Source organism: Carassius gibelio, chromosome A6 (assembly GCF_023724105.1).
Source record: "Carassius gibelio isolate Cgi1373 ecotype wild population from Czech Republic chromosome A6, carGib1.2-hapl.c, whole genome shotgun sequence".
Lineage (NCBI taxonomy): Eukaryota > Metazoa > Chordata > Actinopteri > Cypriniformes > Cyprinidae > Carassius > Carassius gibelio.
In genome coordinates this window covers 28,692,221-28,712,462 of record NC_068376.1, presented here as the reverse complement: position 1 = coordinate 28,712,462, position 20,242 = coordinate 28,692,221, and the positions used below count along the sequence as shown (strand labels likewise).

The window sequence follows — 20,242 nt, the reverse complement described above, 5'->3', positions numbered from 1 at the left end:
AGACAAATTATAAATTAAATGTGTCCTTTTATTATTGCTTGATTGCAAAATGCTGCATGTTTCTTAAATCTAAATATAAAACCTATAATAATATACTTGTATAGCACTTGGATATTATTGCTCTTTTGTTGGTTTTGATTGCTTCCATTGTGAAAATCTAAATATTAGACTGATTTCTGAAGGATCATGTGACACTGAAGACTGGAGTAATGATGTTGAAAATACAGCTTTGTATCAAAGGAATAATTTGCTTTTGAAAATATATTCAAGTAGAAAACCTTTATTTGAAATTGCAATAATATTTCACAATATTACTTTTTTTTTTTTTAATCAAATAAATGCAGCCTTGGTGAACATAATAGACTTCTCTCTAAAAATCTAGTAATAATGTTTCGTTAAAGAAGTAAGCAGTTCATATAATTATTTTAAAAGATTAGTTTTATTTTTATTTATTTTTTATCTGCTGCTGAAAACCAGGTCTCTATTGATGTATTTGCTCCAGTCTAACTTAAGCAAAGTTCAAACAGCTAAAATGACGTGGGCCAGCGAGATCAAACAAGGCCATTAGTCCTGACCTGAGCTCTAGCCCTTCTAGTTCCTCTGACTAAAGTCTGCCTGAAAGCTGATGTTACTTATGGAGCCAACATGAAAGGCAATTCCTCTAGAGGATAGATGCATCCTATACGAGTTAGTGTTTCTTCCGGGCTGGAGAGAAAAGTCAAGTTAGTTTTTATGGATGGACACGTTTGCTCTTTATTCATTTTGAGAGGTGGAGTGAACAGAGAGACGTCCTCGGTGGATTTTGTGTTGATATTTGATTCATACTTATGAAGTCCTAAATATTCAGCTTTATAGGTTTTAGATTGTAGTGCATCGGAATATAGGTTAATTAGTTATATCGGGTGTTTTGCATCACTATTATTATATTTAAAACTTAGTGTTTGGGGATAAAAAAAACCTAAGCCTAAGGTGCCTTTCACTCTTCAGTCACTTAGACTTACTTTAAATTAAATGTATTGCAATGTAATACAAGGTTCCAAAGCTGGCCAGAATTAAGTTATTGCAAAGATGTAGGTGTGGCGTTAGTAAAGGAGTGTTTTTCCTGTGGAATCATGTTTGGCGCTCTGCCGATCTACAGTAAATAGTCAGTGTGGTGTTTTATATAGGTCATTAAAAGAAATGTTTCCTATTTCCGATTGTTTTTCATCATATGTGGATTTTGGAAGTGATTAGTGTCACGATGCACATGAATACTGATGTTTTGGGACATGTTTTTAAATGAACTTCATTGGTGGCGGTGATCTGCTTCTACAGACTAGAAGTCATCAAAGTTCAAACTCTACCATTACTACACGTCTGCAACGTCTTTAGTTAATTATAGTGATCAAACGTTAGTCAGTACTGAACTAGACTGTCAGCAGATCTTTAGCTGAATTATAAACATGACACATTTGCCACATATTGGTGGAAGAAAGACGCTCAGAACGTGTCAAATATTACGAGTCAAGTAGCTCACACTTTATTTGCATTTACAGTTTTTGAAGTTACAAATCATATTCGCAAAGATTCTTTTCAGTGGATTTGTAAAATCTCAGTAATATTTTCATTTTTAATATTTTTTTTCCTAGATTAAGTTTTGCCCAATTTTGTCAAACTGGACATGGCACCTGTGAATATAATACCAACCATCTATCCAAGACGTTTCCATGTCAAAAATATATTTTTAATATTTAATATTTAATGTTCTGTTCATATGAGATGTAATCTATTTTTTTATAGTATAGTTTAATGTTTATATATGCATGTATTTATATAATAGAAAAATATATTATTATTATTTTTGTTAAATATATATCTATATATATATATATATATATATATATCTATATATAGAGCGAGAGAGAGAGAGAGAGAGAGAGGAAAGATGGTTGTATCAAATGTTTTTAGGCAGAAAATAGATAAATATGGTCAAATGCGGTAAATGGACATGTAGAATTTGATTTGTATCTTTTTATAACACCGAAAAAGCCAAGACAGTATGGTCTGGAGTGGTGTGATGTGGGTTACTTGTGGATTATTGTGATGTTTTTATCAGCTGTTTGGACTCTCATTGTGACGGCACTCATTCACTGCAGAGGATCCACTGGTGACCAAGTGATGCAATGCTACGTTCTCAAAATCTGTTATGATTAAGAAACAAACTCCTCTACATCTTGGATAACCTGAGAGTGGTTTTCAGCAAATTTCTACTATTCCTTTAAAATGAACACACATCTTTCAAGATAATGCAATGTTATATTGCATGCATACTGTTTGTGCATGTAATTTTACAAGGATGATTATAACTGTGCATGCTTTTTAAACGGACTCCTGTGAGTGTCTTTTCTCTCTGTGAATGGGGAAACTCTGTTCTGCTTCGCTTACTAATTGCCATGAGGCCAGTGTGGGTCTTGTTCAGATGCATTGACGTTTGCCCAAATGACAGCAAACAGAGGCGACCTGTCCTCTCTTCCAGCCAAACGCTCACTTTGTTAGACGAGAGGGCCTTATAATCACACATCTTTTTGCTTCTCTTTCTTTTTCCCTCTCATTCTTCCATAAAGAAAAAGAAAGATCATACTTTTTGGCTTATTATCATTAATGTGCCTGATGTACAGTTTTTTTGTTTTTTTTGTTTGAGGAATAGTAACACTCGTGCTTGCCAACTACACTACTAATTATCCAGCAGCTTTTTTAAATGAGCGGTTTATGATATTGTATCTGCAGTACTTGTTTAATTAGATGTTATTTAAAGTCGCCACCTGATCTTATAACCAACTTCATCTGCTTTGCATCCGTTAAATGAACAAACTCCTGAAGTACTAGTTAAGTTTATTAGTCCATTGTGTATTAAAACTCTCCCTTTGTCTCCAGTTACACTGTTTTACTCTCTGTGGCGTGCCGGGGTTCAGCTGTTATTCTTCAAGTCTCATAAGGATCAATTATTGGCTCTTTTTCTCATTTCTCCATTAGTAAGTATTGTAGTACAGTGGAGCTGGTGTAATGGTGTATCCCATGAGCTCTGGATACAGGAGCAGTGCTCATGGGACGCTCTGTAAGTGTGTCTCTTGGGTCAGTAAATGTTTAGGTGTGCTTTTCTGTTCTGTTGTTCTTTTCCTAAGAGCTTTATTTTTTTCTTTGTACAAAGTACAATGGACCATAATGTAGTACAGTCTCAATACTGTAGGAGCTCAAAGGTAACAATAAAAGTAAAATATTAATCCAGAGGAGGACACGAAAGTCAACCATTCATACAAGCTCAACGTGTTTATTTGTGTGGGGTGTTTACATATTTATTTCTTCCTTTTTAAATGTTTTAATTGTAATTAATCACTTCCTCGAGAACAATAAGATAGTGTTGTCTTATTTAAGAAATCACACACTTCCAAGAAAATTGTATTTGGTTGTCAGTTTTCAAACAATTTTTTTTTTTACCCTTATTTACAAAAAAAATAAAAATACATGCTTCCAATGAAGTGATATTGTTTGTTTTATTTTATTTTATATTGTTTTTTGTTTTGTTTTGTTTCATTGTTTTGTTTTATTTTACACAATTCCAATAAAGCTGTATTTGGTTATCAGTTGTTTAATTTAATTAAATTTTTAATTTAATTTAATTTAATTTAATTTTTAAGAAGTTGCACACCTCCAATAAAGTGGAATTTGGTTGTTGGTTTATTTTATTATAATTATTTTCTATCATATATATATATATATATATATATATATATATATATATATATATAATAATTTTTTTTCAGATAAATATTCTTCAGATGGTTTAAAAAAAAAGACAGTATGAGTTAGTAATTGATTTGTGGTACTGTGCAGTAAATTAGGCCGTTGAGTGTGCTTCATACAGAGCTAGCTGTGTTGTAATGATTGAGCAGATGGCCGAGGAGACGCACATTTCACACACTGCTGTAGGGGCTGCTGACGGCACTCCTGCGCAGATGCTGCGTCTCCATTTCCATCTTCTACTGCATTTAAACATGTTAAAAGAAAATGAAATTGAGTACTTTTTGCTTTCTGGCTTTCTCCATATAAAATGCTGCAGCTGCACCCTGGTACAGATATTAAAACCATGGTATTTTGATTTATACCAAAGATCTAAACAACGTCTTGTACCAATCATGAACAGGTAAAATTATTCTTCAACTGGTGTTTTTTGAGATCGAATTATAACTAATATGATCTGATTAAATCTTGATCCCGATCTCCTTGTACACTTAGCTGAAAGCCTTTTGATATAGTTGTTTGTAATTGAATGAGCTCTCCACATCTTCCACTCAGAGTTTGACCGGGAGAGGTTTTTTGTTCTCTCAGCACTTTCAGATGCAGAACGGCTCAGAGCTGTGCTTTTACCACATTGACAAACAGAGCTCATTAATTTATGCAGGAATAATCCAAACTGTTCCCAGACCTTTTTCGTATACATGTGTGAACTTGTGATCCTCCTCTCAGAACATCAGGAAATAACATCAAGTGGAGAGCCGTGGCCGGGCTACATCAACACGAAGCTGAGTTTTGACAGCAGATATTTTGGCACAGCTTCAGTGAGCAATATTAGACTGAAATCATCTTCAGGAGCGGAAGAAGTGCAGAGTCTTTCAGTAGAAGCACACTTCAGATATAATATTTCATGCACAGAGTATTTGAGAACGCCCATCTGTGTGAGTGTTGATATGCAGTGAAACTGGCAATGCACTATAGGAGCTACTCAGTGATATGACTATGTTTAGTTGACTGTTGTTGGTTTGACCTTTTTTAATAAATTGTTTTATTTTTAAAGGTAAACCCATTAGTTTGTTATATTTGACTGCTTGCTCTGCATTTTCATTGACTCTTTTCTTCTCTCTTCAGGTGCGGGTGAATCAGGGAAGAGCACCATTGTGAAACAAATGAAGTAAGCAGAAATTTTTAAGAAAAGTTTCAGAAAATTACATTTTAGGGCCCTGTAAAATATTCTGTCTTATTTTTCCATAATTCTGTTTAAATTTTCTAGTTTAGATTTTGGAGGATTTAATTATATTTTATAAAATAAAAAAGCATTTCCAATCAATTGAATTCATTAAACTTTTACAGTTTAAAAATGTATTGCTATATATTTTTTTTAACAATAGGGCCTTATGAATTAAAAAAAATGTTTTAATGTTATCAAATTAGTTTGGTACAAGAAATTTGCTGTTCAAATTTTGTTTTATTATTATTTGATACAAATTCATTATCAAAAATAGTGGTAATCAGTAATTAATAAATAAATAAATATATATATATTTAATTTAATTTATTTATTTTTAAATGTAATCAAATGATAATGTAAAAATTCCTTTTTATTCTTTTTCCCAAAGTGCTGCACAAGTGTTTTTCTTTTTTTATTATTATTATTCTTTTATTATTACTTTGACAAGTACTTTCTAATGTACAGTATATTGCTGTCACAAAGTCAAACCCAACCTCTATTTTGCCGGGTTGAGTTTGTGTGTGTCTCATGGAGATGTGGTCCAGTCCACATATAGTGAGATAAGAGACACTGAAAACATCACAAGCAGTCACCACATCATTTTTAAGCATCATATTTAAGCTTCCTTTCAATTTGACATTCAAACAAGCCTGTGATTTCAGAAAGACCCATGCAGACTCTGTACTCTTCCTCTGAAACTGCTGCTTAAACTCTGATAAATCACACATTGACAGTAAATTAGCTCATTGCAGCTGCTGAGATAAAAGTGTGCGCACATTATTTATATTCAGTAATAAATCTAGGCTTCATCTGTCACACATACACAGCTCTTTGAACAAATGACATCATGTGTGTGAGACGCAGCGCTGAGACAGGAGTTAACAGAAAGCGACACTAGCTGCTGTTATGAGTTTCATTTCCGTGATGGAGTCACATTTCCGCTCGAGTGCACCTCCTTACAGACCCTGTGATGCAGCGCTGCTTCGTTACTTCAGACGCCCTCATCCTGTTCATGATTAATAGACACCATCCATCTCCTCATGATACCAAAATGTTGCACTTCTCTCTTCGTGCAGTTCTGTTCTGCTCACTCTTGTCTCGATGGTAACCCTTATTCTGCAGAACATCTCGTAAGATTAAGCATGTGTGGATGCAGACTTCATAAACATACTGAAATAGCATGCCAAATAGTGTATTTTCAATATAACAAATTTGGCATTGTTTTGTGAGGATAAATAAAAGTTGTTTGGGTTGAAGCATCATTGTACATCTTTTGCAAGCTTTAAATGTATTGGATGAAAGGTGTGTGCATTTATTGTTAGTCTTTTTATTGTACTATGTATATCTAAGTGTTAGTGTTACCAGCAGAAGACAAGAGTTTCTAACGCTTTATAACCCAGAGTAACAGTCCTGAAGGTGTCGTGAATCACACTTTTCTTCTATGCACCATTTACCAAGCATATGAAGATTCAGCTTCATTTGATCAAGCCTTTTAAGATCCATTATCTTGAGCTTCCTCTCCTCTGAGCTGCTGAAAACTTTTTTTCTTCCTGACATTTTCAGTTGTTTCTTTGAAGTCATGTGCATTTAAATGATTTTGATAAAGATCCCATGTAAAATATCATTTCAATAAGGCCTTACTGGCCTATTTTATATTTGCTGACTCGCTCATACTAAGAGAAGATGACAATATCTGCTGACGTTAGTGAACATGGGATGTGTTAAATAATGCACATTACAGACAACAACCAACAGAGGTTTTGAACCAGGCACGGAAACACTTTTCAGTTTTATGGCTGATATAGTTTATATGATGGCCAATATCAGTTTTCAAAATAAATATATGCTACATCATAGGTTTTAATTGGCAAATAAAGGCCTTATTAGACTCATTAGACACATTTCCCAATCAGACAAATTATTTCAGAGTTTTGTAAAAAAAAAAATAATTGAGATTTAAAAATGGCTGTTTCAGTTTGAAATGATCAAATATTGTTATTTCATTATTTTGTTTATTTTATTTTATTTTATTTTATTTTATTTTCCCAGATGTCATACGATTCTCTGCTCTTATTTTTTATTATTATTTTGATTATTTCATTCATATAGGCATTCCTTGACAGCCTATAATTTTCTGTTTTTTATTTTAATTAATTACATTTTTCATTTCCAGATATCATTATAAGCTTCTCTAGTTTAATAGTTTAAAGTTTAATGTAGTTTAGTTGACTTTAGTTACATAGCATTCCCAGATGGCATTATACCATTCTCTACAGTTCTTTTAGGTCAGTATTGTAGTTGTTTAATTATGCCATTTCACCCTCTGTTCAGAATCATCCATGAAGACGGCTACTCAGAAGACGAGTGTAAGCAGTACAGAGCCGTGGTCTACAGCAACACCATCCAGTCCATAATGGCCATCATTAAAGCCATGAGCAACCTCAAGATCGACTACGGAGAGACCGCCCGAGTGGTAAGACCTCTGTAATGTCTGGGATGAGTATGTAGGTCATGCTGAGATTCTGTAAATAATTCAGAGAGTCCCGCACACTGTGGCAACTTCACCTTTCTGATCTTCAGGTTTAATGTTTGGCATAAAATCTCAGATCCTTTAGAGGCAGATCGGGTTATTGTGTGCATTGAATTATTCACAATGAGCAGTTTCTTGGTTATTTTAACTTGAAGTATTGCCATTACAAATACACCAGGTTAATATGTTTGGAGCCACAGTAAATTTACAGTAAATCCTTGTTCAAGGTATTCTGTAATTGCTCTAAAGCAAAGTTTCCATCCAGTTACAGCCAAGTTCTTTCAGCATGTTTTGTCCCTCGCTCAACACTGTGTGTGTGTGTGTGTGTGTGTGTGCAGGACGATGCGCGGCAGCTGTTTGCTCTGTCTGCAGCAGCGGAGGAGCAGGGGATCTTGACTGAAGATCTGGCCAATGTGATCCGCAGACTGTGGGCCGACAGCGGGGTCCAGGGATGTTTCACCAGGTCCAGAGAGTATCAGCTCAACGACTCTGCTGCCTAGTGAGTGTCTATACACACACACACACACACACACACTAGAACAGAATAAAATATAAAATGTTCTGCATTTTTTGTAAATGTTCTTTTTTTGTTGTAACAATTCATTTTTTTATTTAATGCACACTTGTTGAATGAAAGTATACATTTATTTAAAAAAAAAAAAATCTTAGCCCATACTTTTGCACATTAGTGTAAAATTGTTGGCTTAAACTTTAAATGCGTGGGTTGTTGGTTTATGAACGCAGTAATCCACTCGGGGTGCGTGACTCATTTTCCTTCAGTTAAATCCTCTCACTTGTCTCATGACCTCTGTCAGATCACTGCAGCTCACGCCTCACACGGCCTGCTGTTTAATTAGGTTTCATTAATTAGATGTACTTCAGAACAACACAAGCACTTGAGGAAGAGAATTGTGCGAGGAGTGGCAACAGAAAACTAAATTACAAATCTCTCTCTAGACAAAAAGTGACTTTTAAGGCGCACATAAACACTGATGCATGATGGGAGGCAGGTTCAAGCAGGGAACTCAATGCCAAGTCCATCTATTGTTGTTGGCAGAAATGTCTCCTGCCTTTGGTTCATTTGATTCATAACCTTTTGCTCTGAGGGTTATTGCTTAGATGCATGTAGCTTTGTAGACAAGTAGAAATTCTGCTCAAATATAAATGTATTTATAAAGATAAATGTAAAGTTCTACCTGAAAAAATACTAACTGAGATATATATATATATATATATATATATATATATATATATATATATATATATATATATATATATATATAGGGAATTTAATTAAGCGTTTATTTTATCATAAAGTATATAAATGAAATCTTTTATATGTATATAATTTTTCTGTTTCATGTGATTTTTTTTTTTTTTTTTAGTGCTGTCAATCAATATAAAAATGAACTAATTTAACTTCTTATGATATTAAATAATAACATTATTAGTTATTAAATCGTTAAAAACGAGGAACAACTTTTCACTCAAGTGTCAGATATGAGTGTCACATCATAAAATATTTTTAAACATGTATTTAACATGGATTTAATAAAACATTGTAATTAACTAATTATAACACTTTCATTGCACAGAATTCAAGCAAACTTCAGTCCAGCCAGAGTTCCACCCTCTCAAAAACTCTGCCCCCTGAGTTAATTGTGTTAAATATTTTTAATACATTAAACTGAAAAAATAAACGCATGAATTAACCCACTAATTTTGACAGCACTATCTGTTTTATTTATGATGATAAAACATATGTTTGAGGTTTTAATTGTGGTTAGTAGTTCAGATCTCATATTTAAGTTCTTGGGCTCAAAACTGCTATAGTCAGAGATAGTTAAGAGTAATAACTACTTCATACTTAAGTTAGTCCTTAACCAAGATCAGAAGTAGCATTAAGACTTGCGTTCAGCTGCGTATGTTTGTTGAAAGAGACCGTCTCAGTAGTTAAAGCAGATGGAGTGTGTCACCATCCTCAGGCCTTCTCTCTGTCCTGAAGCCCATTAAAACCAGCGCTGGCGGGAAATAAACTCCAACGCTTGAAGGAAGATAGTGGGTCATTTCAGTTCATCTCGCAATAGAGGTTTTTCATTTATGATTGTAATTATAATTTTCTTCTGAATAATGTGAGTCTTGAGTATTTCCTCATTGTGTGATCAGAAAAGCGTGGTTTTAATAAGAAGTTAATGGTGGATGCAATATAATCATTTTATTTGTTTAATTTAATAGAATTATTGTTCTTGTATATGTTGTCACTGTTTGTTGTAAATCAGCTTGAACTGAAGAGATTGCAGTGGAATAAAAAATGACATGCAGTTACTTTAAGATATATATATATTTATATATGATCGGCTATGAATCCTTTCTCTCGTTCTCTATCACCATATGCTTATGTGAATATATTGAATTTAATAAAAACACATGTGTGTCATATTTCACTCCAAAATATTGAAATTATTTTAATATTAAGTTCTAACCAATTTGAAGATTTTTTTCTTTTTTTTTTTTAGAATTTTGTAGACAATTATTTCATCCTGTAATAGAAGTGTAAATCCGATTAATTTAACATCTTTAAATCTTTTCTAGATGTATAACATATATAACATATTCTGTGTGTGTGTGAAGTACAGCCTAATAATGTTCTTGACAGGCTTTATTATATTCATCCAATAAAGTAGAAAAGGGTTGCCTTTAACTCTGTTTAAATAGTCAGAAAACACTGGTGAACTTATTAGGACTGTTATTATGAAACTGAAATTGTATCTTCAGTTGATCACAAGTATGAGCACATTTTTCAGCCTGAATCATGATGAATGAAAGGTCAGTGTCCGTCGGGGTTGCCATAGTAATGCTCTCAGCGCTCGGGCCTGTATCCTGTCATACAGCGACGGTCCAATATGACCATGTTTATGGCTACCAGGCAAAGTCTAATTCACACTTGAGCAGCTGTTGTGTTGCTGAAACCGCTGAAGATTGGACTCAAATCAAACTTCACTCTGATCACTGTCCTGTATACAGCAGGCAGATTTACTGTAAGCATGAATATGCAAATGAACAGCTACAGTAGCCACGGTGTGCAGTATGCAACCAGAGTACAGTGTATTCAAAAGCGTGCATATATATATATATATATATATATATATATATATATATATATATATATATATATATATATATATATATAATAAAATGTAAATTAATAATGTAAATTAAAATTTATGCATTTAGCAGACGCTTTTATCCAAAGCGACTTACAGTGCAATAAATTTTTACCTATCGTGTGTTCCCGGGGATATATATATAAATATGTGTATGTATATAAATATAACTGTATGTGTATTCGTACCGGAGCGTTTCGATACGGTGCACGTGTGTACCGAATGACCAAATGCAATATTTTGTGTGCGGAACATATACATTTTTGTGTTTCCAAACTAACATATTAAGTGGCGAATGAACCGAATCGTGACTTTAAAACCGAGGTACGTACTGAACCGTGATTTTTGCGTACCGTTACACCCCTAATATATATATATATATATATATATATATATATATATATATATATATAGACCATTAGAGACTTATTTACTAACCAATGCCATTACATTTCAATTATATATACACTGTAACACACAATGCATATTTTATATATATATATATATATATATATATATATATATATATATATATATATATATATATATATATATTGTGTGTTACAGTGTATATATAATTGAAATGTAATGGCATTGGTTAGTAAGTAAGTCTCTAATGGTCTGTCAAGTAAATAATCTTGAATCTAGAGAGGTTTGCTGACTAAAATGTTGTGAACTCCTGTAGTAAGCAATACTGTAGTATTCCGTTGCAAGCAGATGATTGTAAACACAGCTTATCAGGCGTTAAGAGCAGGTGTGGGACCTCAAAAGTGAGCACGGATGCGGTGAATGCATTTGCCCACATACTGTGTGACTGTGAGACATACTGTACATGAAGGCTGATTTAATGCTGCACTCAGCGGGTCACTGAGAATGAAGCTTTTTGAAATGGACTGCATGTATTAATGATTCATTTCATGACAGTTCTTCATCTGAGCTGTGAATTGTGACCTAATTGTGTGTGTGTGTGTGTGTGTGTGTGTAGTTATCTGAATGATCTGGAGAGGATAGCACGGGCAGACTACATCCCCACCCAGCAGGACGTCTTGAGGACCCGAGTGAAGACCACTGGGATCGTGGAGACACATTTCACTTTTAAAGATCTGCACTTCAAGTGAGAAAGATTTGGCTCATGAAATGTTAATGGTCATGTGAAAAGTGACACTTTCATCTGCTGCTGCTGCATTTCAGTACCGCCAACATCAAATATTCTCCCTTTTTATGGCCTCCTTATTCCCTCCTCTCTTCAGGATGTTTGATGTGGGAGGTCAGAGGTCAGAGAGGAAGAAATGGATCCATTGCTTTGAGGGAGTAACAGCCATCATCTTCTGTGTGGCTCTGAGCGCTTATGACCTGGTGCTGGCAGAAGACGAGGAGATGGTGAGTTTCAGACACAGCTGGAGAAGAGTAGGCTTGGAAAGGTTTAGTTTTAGGTCTGATCTTTAAAAAAAAAAAAAATTAAATCCTTATCCTGTAATCAGAGCCACAGGAGAAATCATGGGAACACTGTGGGTTATCCAAACTGAAACCTGAATTCTGAACCTTGCACAAGAATCGTACATTTCAAATCCAACCTGTTTTTATTTTCTGATATGTGATATGTAATTTTTACTAGATTGAGCAATGTATTTAAATATATTAAAGTGAAACAAAATTATCATAAGATGGTTGAACTATTTCATTATTTTAAAGATGAGCAATACATGAAAAAAAACATAAAAGGATGACACAGAAAATTATATTAACATAGTAATATAAAATGATAAGATTGGGAAAGAAATTCAATATTTTAATGTTGCGCAATACATTTAAACAAATTAAAATGATGTAACATAAGATTGAGGAAATATTTCATTATTTTAAGGTCATGCAATGCATTTAAACAAATCAAAATGATATAACATCATATGTTTGTGGAAGTATTTCTTTATTTTGAGGTTGAGCAATACACTTAAATTAAAATGATATTAAATTATCTGAAGATTGGGGAAGTAATTCATTATTTTAATTAAAACAATTTAAAATGTCAATTTCTTTTATTATTTTTTTAATGTATTTTTTTTAGGGCTTTCGGCCAAAATCACAGAAAAAACAAAGTATTGTTTAATAAAATCCTCTTCTTCATTCATGTTGCATTTTATGCAATTAATATTGGCATTGATATACTGATAGTATTAGTAACAATTTCAGTGTACAAAGAGTAAAAGGCTCTTTTACGTAAGTGGTTAAATCTCGTGGGATATAAAAAAATAATCAAACACCATGTTATTTTCTGAAAGAAATGCCCCATTTTGATTTAGGATGGTATCTTTTGTGTTGTCAACTCTGATTAATGCTTATCTAATACTGGTGTACACTAGAATGCATGCTCTCCGCAGCGCAAACGCAAGCTGACAGCGTCCTCTGGTGTTGAGTTACTGTGCAATCTTCATCTTTCAATAAGTCACTCTCCTCTTTTTCAGAACCGCATGCATGAAAGCATGAAACTGTTCGACTCCATCTGTAACAACAAGTGGTTCACCGAGACCTCCATCATCCTTTTCCTCAACAAGAAGGATCTGTTTGAGGAGAAGATCACGCGCAGCCCTCTCACCATCTGCTACCCGGAGTACTCAGGTCTTTGACTTCACCACTGTGCAAATGATTTTCTGTGATGATCACTATCATCAAAAATGATGCTTTAATAAAACACAGAACATTCATTTGATTTAGTTTTGGCATGTGTAATCTGACTGAAATATTATCAGTAATGTAAATGTAATCTGACTGAAAAAAAAAAAGGTTTAAGTAACTAAAATTGCATGACGAGATTTTTTGTGTGGTTTTTATACAGGAGCTAATAAATACGATGAGGCTGCCAGTTACATCCAGACCAAGTTTGAGGACCTCAACAAGAAAAAAGACACAAAGGAAATCTACACCCACTTTACCTGTGCGACTGACACTAAGAACGTGCAGTTTGTGTTCGACGCCGTCACTGACGTCATCATCAAAAACAACCTGAAGGACTGCGGCCTCTTTTAATGAAGGAGCCCAAGAGAATGACCAGGTCAGTACACACAGACCATTCATACACGAAACACTTTCATATGCATGAGCAGAGCTGCTCAGAAACAGCATCAAATAAAGGCTTTTTCAAACATTTGAGGAACACTTACACTACCGTTTGGTAATAGTTTAATGCTTTTGAGAGAAATATCTTTTTAACAAGGCTGCATTTATTTGGTCAAAAGTACAGGGAAAACCGTAATATTGTCAAATATTATTTCAATTTAAAATAACCGTTTTCTGTTTTAATATATTGTAAAATTAAATGCATTCCTGTGATCAAAGCTGTCTTCAGTGTCACATGATTCTTCAGAAATCATTTTAACATGCTGATTTTGTGCTCTTTTTATCAGGATTGAAATGCTGCTTCATATTTTTGTGGATTTCAGGATTCAGAAACATTTGTTATATAATCTCAAAAACACTTTTAATTTAATGCATCCGTGTTTAATAAAAAATATTAAAACTTGATGACCTTTTGATTTTTCAAATGGATAATTGCCAAACCCTATTTAATTTAAAGCTAGCACAGTCACACTTCACAAACAAATCATTAAACATATAGTTAGTTTGTGAGTGTATAATTCATACTTCTTCATTTGTTGTGATTATTCCTCAGGAAGGTGTAAACTGTTTGACGGACCTGGTTCTACACGACATGCTAGACTGCCTTCAACTACCTTTAAGAATCATAATGTTTTTTGTTGTTTTGTTCTTTTATGTGACGACCTGAAAAAGACTTGTGAACAAGGAAGAGAGAAGAAACTTCAGTGAATTCCAGCACACCACCCTTCTTTCCTGAACCTGATTTTAGTTTGGTTCTCAATGTGTAAATATTTAATTTTGCGGTTCTTTTCTGCCAGAAAACATGTGGAGAGTCAGGATTATATTCTGAAATATTGTTTCTATTGAGCGTTCGGTTTTGTTTTCCACAGTTTTCCAATGAGGTGGGTGAGGACTTCTTTTATGGATGTGCTAATTTTATTAAACTCAGTGGCAAAATGCTTCTTTTGTAAAGTTAATGTGAGCACAGAAAGAAAACGAGACATCCCTTTTGTAACGGCGACTCTTCATCCCAGACTCGAGCTGTGTGTTGTTGCATGACGGATCATATGAAATTGCTCGCTCATTTCAGACCACGGCTCTTGACATTCCCTCACATGTCTTCACTATCTCTTCTAGCTTGTCTTTGACAGCGTCCAGAATTGACTAGCGTGTAACACATTTATATCTGCCCTCACGTTTCTCCTTCCTGTTGCTGTACCATCCCTTCTTTTGCGCGATGTCTGTGCCTTGTTTTCACTGTCTGTAGATCATAGGGAAAAGTGTAAAAGTGTTGAGCACATTTTAAGAGCTAAATAAAACTTAGACCACAGTCTAAATATCTTAATACCATGAAAGATTTCATTGCAAATAAAAGTTATGTAAGACAGACCTGTGCACCTTGTGTCTTATTTATTTTGAGTCTTGATGCAGCAAATGTGTTTTTGCTGAACTTGATTATCCTACTGCCAGGTAAGGGATTTCCTTTGTTTTTGTTTTTTTCATGCTACTGTAGTTCATATTCATCATACTTCTGCACTGTTATTTCTTTACCACATGATGGCGCTAGAGGAACATTTGTGTAAAGAAAAAATTGACTCTTAAATGACTGGCAATCCTTGCTGTGTAAACTAGCTGATAAGAGTCTTATTAGTTACATAAAAAACACCTAAACTACACTCGGGCAAATATTAGCCTAGATAATATTACAAATGATACAGTGATGGTATTATCATGTTACTGAGTAAATTCCATTGTTGTATCCCGTAGTATATTCATAGTACCCTAAAGTACATCCCATGATTTCATTTGATTCGGATACCATCCTTTTTTGTGTTATATAAAATAACATATTAGGACACTTTTTATATTTATAATTTAAGTTCTATTTCATTTTATTTGATAATGATCTTGTTAATTTATATCTGTTTATAAAGTTCATCATCTAGTCTCAGTTGCGAAGCGCTCGTTCTTCGCTCATGTTTCACTTCTCTATGATTGGCTGGCAGACGGACGTCGCTGATTGGTTGAGATTATCCTGACAGGAAACTGACAGCACGATTAAAAGCGCTCAGCGCTCAGTCCACACGCGCACCGACTGACAGCACGAGCAGGAGTCAATGTGTTCCTCTGGACTGCTTTATAACTCTTGGATATTTTTTGTGAACAATTGGTAAGTCTCTCAAACGCCCTAAGGTTGCATATACACAGCTCTGCATTATTTAAATAATATATTTATGCCACATCATTTTTTTTCTCTCAAGGGAAACAATACAAGGTGGACTAACTCAGCAAACGAAAAATAAACATGGTAAGTTAACGTTAGGTGTTTTACTTTGCTTGTTTTGTTCTTGTTCATTTAGAGATGATTTTGTTGTCTGAAAAGCTGAAACTGAAGTATATACGGAATATAAAATTAGTCACCAGCATGTTTTTTTTATTTAGTTAATGGACTAGTAACCAAGTGGTCAATTCACTTCTGTCTCTGAGAGGACGTTTTGCAGCAACTCTTGCAAAAAATTTTACCCTGGTAAATGATTTTACAGTAATAATTTAAATGGCCAGTGGTACTGTAGTGTCTGTGTGTTTTGTGCACTTCCACAAAATGTCAGTTTAGAGTCTTAAAAGCTATATCTGGCATCTTAATTTCATTTTTTCAATTAATATTCTTATAATTTTAACTCAAAATATTAATGCGACACCCGCACTGGCACATTATGTGCCTTCCTCTGGGATTATAACCAATCTTGAACTGTAATATGGTTTTGGAAATGAAATCATATTTTCAGCAGTGATGGAGGTTAACCACCACCCAACTCTGCATTTGCCATGGCCTCTGGCAACCACTGGCTTTTCAAACACACACATATTTGCAGCTTAAAGCCAAATGGCTAAATTCTCACAGCTGTGATAACATCATGGAATGGTCACTGGTCCTATAACCCTGCCTCAACCCGTCTGTACACATACGTGGGTGTTTTTTCCGCAAGCATTCCCAAAAAATTCCAAATGCTTTATGGCTACTACAGAGCTGGAAGTGAAAGTAAATGTTGTCAAGCAATGTTGGGGGTAAGGTTGGGGGTTCGATTCCCCAGGAACACGTGATAGGTATAAAATTGTTAGCCTGAATGCACTGTTAAGTCGCTTTGGATAAAAGCATCTGCTAAATTCTTACATTTTAAAATAAATGTTACCTAAAATAAAATTAAAATAACTTATTTCAGTTCTCATCTTCAGTTAGTTTAACATGATTTACTAAAATAATACAAAATTTATAGACAACATTTATAGACAATCAAATATTTTTTTTTCATATTAAAACTTTAAATGTAAAAATTAAAACAGAAAATAAAAAAATATAGACCAATTAAAACTAATAGTATCTGCATTACACGAAAATAACACTGGTTTAAAGCAGAAATGTACATCTGTTTTTTTATTTTATTATTATTATTGTTTTTATTTTATATTTAAGTAATTATAATTTCTGCATCATTTTAATATATTAGTTTTTTGTGATTTAATATTTTATTTATAATTTTTTTTTAAATCAAAGCAATGGCATTAGTCTACTGTTCTGATCAATATATATATTAATGCATTGCGGACACATTTCCCAATTATAAGTGCATTTCTGTGAATATAAGTTTTGGTTGTATCGAACCCTCCTAAATAGACTGATGTACATAATTAGTCTGATCCCAGTTCATTTGCTGTAAACTACAGCCAACACAGTGGAGCATTGTTCCAAAAAATGACATAATTTCCTTTTGGACCACGACAATCCGTGCACTAATCATGAACTTGAGGTGGGAGAAGTGTGGACTCTTTCTTCCACAAGCAGTGCAGGAAGGGACTCCTCTTGTTTCCGGTTCCCACAATCAGTGCGGATGTATCTGCATGCTTCATGCTCTGACTCTTCTCCCCCGAGACTCAGCCAAATGGATTGCGTGTTAGTTTCTCTCACTCTCATCATGTTGTTGATTAATGCTGCGGGTTTAAACTGTGGAAAACTCCGGAATGCTTTCATCTGAGGGGAAAACCAGTCAACTTTATGGCTTGTTTGATTGGCCTGGTCCATGGATTGTTTTCAAAGGTGATTATAGTTTCTGGACACGGTCTCACAATGGATTTACAGTTTATTTCGAACATTTTTGAGGAACAAGCTCATCTTGTCCTTAAGATAAAGTACTGCGATTGCACAATGCAACAGTGCTGGGTTTTTATTGATAAATAAAACCATAAACATTGTGAAATAAAAAAAAGAAAATGACAAATTTACTAAAACTTTAACTATAATTAAAACTTCAATTTATATATATATATATATATATATATATATATATATATATATATATATATATATATATATGTATATATATATATATGTATATATATATATATATATATATATATATATATATGTATATATATATATATATATATATATATATAATTTTTTTTATAAACTTTAAAATTAAAATGAAAACAAAATAAAATAAATTCCAAAAATATTTTCAATGCACAACAAAAAAAGTGATTCAAAAATATATATATTAAAAAAAAAAAAAAAATGGGACAGTGATGAAGAATGGGTCTACATCTACTGCACTTATAGACTGAAGACTGCAGTTTGTGTAGTCAAGGTACTAACCTTTTTATTAATTTTTTCTCTCTCCAGCTGTGCGTTCGCAGTTCAGGTGAATGTTTCCGGGACCAGATGCGCTGCATGATGAGGTCTCTGCAGGATCTGAAGCAGATAAGAGAACCCGACGATCAAACGAAGTGCTCATACGTGACTCGAGCCTGTCAAAAAAGGGCACAACAGCGGGAGCAGCTCAGCCGCCTGCGGAGTTCTGACATCAGTGACGCCAGCACCTACGATTCGGCCTGCTGCTTGGACAGTCCGCTGGAGGAAGAGGAGGATGAGGAGGCCAGTGCTGGCCGTCTACCTCGAGGCTCCCCGAGCAGCATGAAAAGTCTAGACTTTGATTCAGGATACTCTGAAGCATCGTGGCAGGACGAAGGTGTGGTGTTGAGACGTACGAGGAATGTACGCGTTTCATCGTCCGCGTGCATCCGCACGAACCAAATTCGACCTAAATCCACATCAGATGCATGCCTGGAGCGCTGGATGCCGTTTGAGGCCAGCGACCCAACGGACTGGACCACGTCTTTGTTAACCCGAGGGCGTAACAGGCAACCATTGGTTCTTGGGGACAACAGCTTTGCAGATCTTATTAAGAACTGGATGGATCTTCCAGAATGCCCAGATTCTGCAGAACTCAAGCCGAACGCTAGCCGCAAAATAGCCAAGGACTTTCTGGTCAACATGCGGCGGAAATTAGCGGGCATGTCAAAGGGAGTCGAGGAGAGAAAGGCTTGCACTAAACGCATGTCTTGTCCGGTGGGATTTCAAGCCCCCAAACCGTTCTTTCACCAGTCCCACACAAGTTTGCACCATTTGGAACCAGACTTTTACCAGTTCAGCACTGTCATGAAGACTGGGAGTCGACAGCCTATCATATGCAATGACATCATTGGATACATCTGATGTGTTTATTTAAATGGACTGGACTTTATTTCTGAAAAAATCTAATATTGTTCTACATAATTAATAAATGTTTTTATATAAAATAAACTCTTCTGCGTATTTCTAAAAGCCAAAGTGTCATGTTATAAATCAATTGATGACAGTGAGGATTTAACAATATGAAAGTGCCATTAAAGCATTTTTTAAAAGTTATATACCATATAGTTAAAAAAAAAAAAAAAATCTAGTTTAAAGCAAGTCTCAAAATCTGCTTTTATAAATCGGTTGCAAGTGCAACTTGAAATACAAGAAATCAATTTTCAACACATTTATTAAAGAATCAGAATAAGTCTTCCAGTTTATAATCCCCCAATTATTTTCAGCGCTTACCAACATTGAATTTGTTTAGCTCTCATAAGTTTGATGTTCTCCTACATTCAATTGAAATCAAATGACTTGAACCACACTGAATTGCTAATTTACAGTGCAAATATTATGCTTCATTTCTAAGCAGACTAAAACATGTCTTTACTGATAATGATATGATATGTAGACATAAACAGTATTACATATATATGCAGAATTTAAGGCTTATAACCAGAATGCAATCGCAAGTAAAAGTATGAGACCCACTGCTGTAATGTGATTAGGACTGAATGCACACAGATGCATCTATAGGTGATTGAATTAATTAACTGAAGCAGACGCAGCTCATTTGTGTCTCTGGCACTTCTCATTCATGCTAACAGTGAACTGGGTGGGCAGGGCTGCATAACAAAGGGAGGTGGGTGGGAATAACAGACCACGGGGGTCATATTGATACAGGAGACACGTTTAAAAGAAACAACAGAACTTTGCCTATGTCGTACAATAAAGGTTTTTAATATATTCTATTCAATAACATTGTTAACTGTTTATAATAT

At 34.4% G+C, this 20,242-nt stretch overlaps 2 protein-coding genes across 4 annotated transcripts in view; both read left to right on the top strand.

Moving 5' to 3' along the window:
- LOC128015985 (guanine nucleotide-binding protein G(i) subunit alpha-2) overlaps positions 1 to 15,176 on the top strand; it is a 38,947-nt gene extending 23,771 nt beyond the window's left edge. Inside the window, exons 2-9 of one of the 2 annotated variants that reach the window (XM_052600268.1) lie at positions 4,903 to 4,945; positions 7,334 to 7,475; positions 7,871 to 8,031; positions 11,682 to 11,810; positions 11,947 to 12,076; positions 13,159 to 13,312; positions 13,530 to 13,745; positions 14,483 to 15,176. In XM_052600268.1, the coding sequence (XP_052456228.1) occupies positions 4,903 to 4,945; positions 7,334 to 7,475; positions 7,871 to 8,031; positions 11,682 to 11,810; positions 11,947 to 12,076; positions 13,159 to 13,312; positions 13,530 to 13,720 (950 nt within the window). In that variant the 3' untranslated portion in view covers positions 13,721 to 13,745; positions 14,483 to 15,176. Of the gene's footprint in view, positions 1 to 4,902; positions 4,946 to 7,333; positions 7,476 to 7,870; positions 8,032 to 11,681; positions 11,811 to 11,946; positions 12,077 to 13,158; positions 13,313 to 13,529; positions 13,746 to 14,363 lie in introns of both variants that reach the window. The other variant, XM_052600266.1, reaches the window with a different exon arrangement.
- Positions 15,177 to 15,843: 667 nt separating this feature from the next.
- LOC128015986 (PAK4-inhibitor inka2-like) lies at positions 15,844 to 19,780 on the top strand. Of its 2 annotated transcripts, XM_052600269.1 has the most exons (3): positions 15,844 to 15,959; positions 16,051 to 16,097; positions 18,468 to 19,780. In XM_052600269.1, exons 2-3 carry the CDS (start codon positions 16,095 to 16,097, stop codon positions 19,338 to 19,340), a joined length of 876 nt encoding a protein of 291 aa, XP_052456229.1. In that variant the 5' UTR covers positions 15,844 to 15,959; positions 16,051 to 16,094; the 3' UTR covers positions 19,341 to 19,780. The 2 variants fall into 2 exon arrangements, with proteins under 2 accessions (XP_052456229.1, XP_052456230.1); XM_052600270.1 differs by having other exon boundaries at positions 15,959 to 16,097.
- Positions 19,781 to 20,242: the final 462 nt, after the last annotated feature.